Source organism: Vigna radiata, chromosome 1, assembly GCF_000741045.1.
Source record: "Vigna radiata var. radiata cultivar VC1973A chromosome 1, Vradiata_ver6, whole genome shotgun sequence".
NCBI lineage: Eukaryota > Viridiplantae > Streptophyta > Magnoliopsida > Fabales > Fabaceae > Vigna > Vigna radiata.
The window spans coordinates 13,842,005-13,845,250 of NC_028351.1; the positions used below are offsets into that span (position 1 = coordinate 13,842,005).

General features: G+C 26.4%; 1 protein-coding gene across 1 annotated transcript in view; it reads left to right on the plus strand.

The window, feature by feature from the left end:
• LOC111241457 overlaps positions 1–1,926 on the plus strand; it is a 12,898-nt gene extending 10,972 nt beyond the window's left edge. Inside the window, exon 8 of the mRNA XM_022779516.1 lies at positions 1,671–1,926. Coding sequence (XP_022635237.1) covers positions 1,671–1,926 — 256 coding nt within the window. The remainder of the gene's footprint in view (positions 1–1,670) is intronic.
• Positions 1,927–3,246: the final 1,320 nt, after the last annotated feature.

Here is a 3,246-nt window from a genome sequence, read left to right on the forward strand (position 1 = left end):
ACATCATCTGTACAGTATATAATACTACAGCTCTACAGTAGAAGTCAAGTTCATATATACAAAACAATCACTTTTCTCCGAATTTGATAATATATATATATATATATATATATACAATTTTTTTGACTCATTATTTCTGGTAAACTCTTCCTTCAATTATTTTTTTTGCATTCACAAGATTCAAATACCATAAAATCTTGCTTTAATAATAAGATGCAGTCCATTTCCACTCAGTCTAACTACATAACTTTCAAAGAAATTTTCTAAGAATTAATTGGTATATTAAAGATATTTATTGTTAATAACTTGCCAAGACTTAATTAGGAGCCAGGACTAATTTATTAGAAGATTTAAAGTTTAAATAATTTGCCTATGGATGTCTTTCAAAGACAGTGTGCACACCAACACATTTTAAAATAATTTTGTTAGAAGAGAGAATGAACATTCTAATATCGTACATGTTTTCATGTATTTTTAAGTTATTACAAGAAAATAGTTAATTAATGAGGACAAAATCTTTGGTAATAACAAATATTAGTTGATAATTTACATTTTTGACAAGTTACCAAAGATCAAATATCTATAAGTAAAATGATTGTCAATAAATTTTTCTAACAAATTGAAAATCCATCAATAATTACAAATAACAAAAATTCTCATGATACATATTATTTTCATTGTCCTTAATTTGATAATAAATATTCATTGGTAATTGAATTTTTTCTTTTTTCTCTCCTCGTGCTCTTCTATCTTTTCATTGTCATCCACACCACGTTTTCCTCTTCATTTTTTTCTTCTACGCTTTATATTATTTTTTCTCTTCTACTACCTCCGACCACAATTGTTGTCGTGGCCTACACTGCTACTCTGCGACTACATCATTGTCACACCTTCGCCATTGACTTTGGCTACTCCTCATTCTCTTTTTCTCACCCATCTAATAAAAAAATCTCATCAAAATATTTAATACTAGTTTTGGTTTAATAAAAAAGGAAAGTAATGAGATTTTAATGGTTAATTAAAATATTAAATGATTTATTACTTTTGGATTGATATTGAATGATATTATTTATTTGTTTTTATCTATTTATATTTTAAGTGAATCCATAAGACATCCATTAACCATATTGAATTTTAATAAGACTTAAGATAATAATGAATGAATAATGTTAGATAAGGAATAAGAATATCAAGATAGATGTTTGATTGATGTTGGAACACGAGTGAATATTGAGGTGCACGTGAGTATGTGATTGATCAACATAAAAGTGGAGGATAGGTTCATTTGTTGTACTTAGTAAATCTTGAGACTATTGATGGCCTGATATGAGATATCGACCCCCTTTAACTTTGTGTGGGAAAATGGAGTGCTCGGGTATTGAGCCTTCTTTGTATGGAATGATGGTGTTTGCCTTGTTCTTGTGTGGTAAGAACATGTTCCTTAGCTAAGATGATAGGATTACTATAGCAGACCTGTAGGGAAGGCTACAAGTTTGTGAGGTAGGGTAGAAGAGTTTGACAAATTCTTTTCACTATGGAGTTTATGGTATTGTGGAGGCTCATGGTGTTATTCATGATGAGGTTAGTCCTGATGGATGTGCATGTGTTGATGATCCGTGATCATGATGCGTTTGGAGACAGTGTTAATAATGATAACATTGATGGTATAGTTATGGTATGACTACTAAGGATGTTGGCGACGATTATGATATAGGAATGATTAAGTTAGTAAGAATAGCACTACAAATGAATGTTCGTTATTATGTTATGCTTGCTTGTTATGGAAATGAAACAATTTTTATGCATAAACCTAAAGGTTACATAGACTCAACAAAACCAAATTATATATGTAGATTGTCCAAGGCCTTATATGGTTTGAAGCAAGCACCACGGGCTTGGTTTGAAAAACTAAGAGACAGCTTCTGAATTAGGGTTTCCAAAACACCAAAAGTGATACTTCTCTAATCAATTTTAAAGGTACAAATCATATCACATTACTTTTCATTTATATTGATGACATTATTGTAATAGGAAGAAACTCATCATATTTAGAAACATCAATACAAATTTGATAATATATATATATATATATATATATATATATATATATATATATATATATATATATATATATATATATATATATATATATATATATATACTCATTATTTCTGGTAAACTCTTCCTTCAATTACTTTTTTTTGCATTCACAATATTCAAATAGCATAAAATCTTGTTGTAATAAGATGCAGTCCATTTCCACTCAGTCTAACTACATAACTTTCAAAGAAATTTTCAAAAAATAAATTGGTATATTGAACATATTTATTGTTAATAACTTGCCAAGACTTAGGAACCAAGACTAATTTACTAAGATTTAAAGTTTTAAATAATTTGCCAATGGATGTGTTTCAAAGACGGTATGCAAACCAACACATTTTAAAATAATTTTGTTAGAAAACAGAGTCAACATTCTAATATTGTACATGTTTTCAGTTATTACAAGAAAATCGTTAATTAACGACGACAAAAATATTAATTGATATCCGTAAATAAAATAATTGTTAATAAATTTTATTAATAGATTGAAAATCTACCGTTAATTACAAATAACAAAAATTCTCATAATAAATGTTTGTTATCAATTATCAATGTCCTTAATTTGTTAATAAACATATTTATTGATAATTATTAATGAATTTTATCATCAATAAAATTTATTAGTAAATATTATAAATTGAATTTTTTTTTCTTTTTTTCTCTCCTCCTTTCTTCCATAGGCATTGTCGTGGCTATTTAATTCACACCACCTTTGCCTCTTAATTTTTTTCTTTCTCCTACGCTTCATATTCCTTTATTTCTACTTTTAGCTTAGAAAATAAATCTCCTAATATGAAACGTGAGATTTCTTTGGAAAACAATTATTATTTATCAAATCCAAATTAGCTAAAAAAAATATTTAGGGAAAAGATTATAAAAATTTGACTTTTAATTAAAATTATCTTTCTTATTCTAAAGCAGGAACCTATAAATAAACGTTATTTACATTTTGGAGTCACTATAAATAAACGTTATTTATCAAATTGAAGACTTTTTCATACTTTTCCATTTTTTTATGTGTAATGTTGACTTATTATATCTTTCATAGATAATTAAAAAAAAATGTAACCGCACAATTGAGAATAAAATTTCTTAAATTATAAATATATATAAATATATATATATATATATATATACAATTTTTTT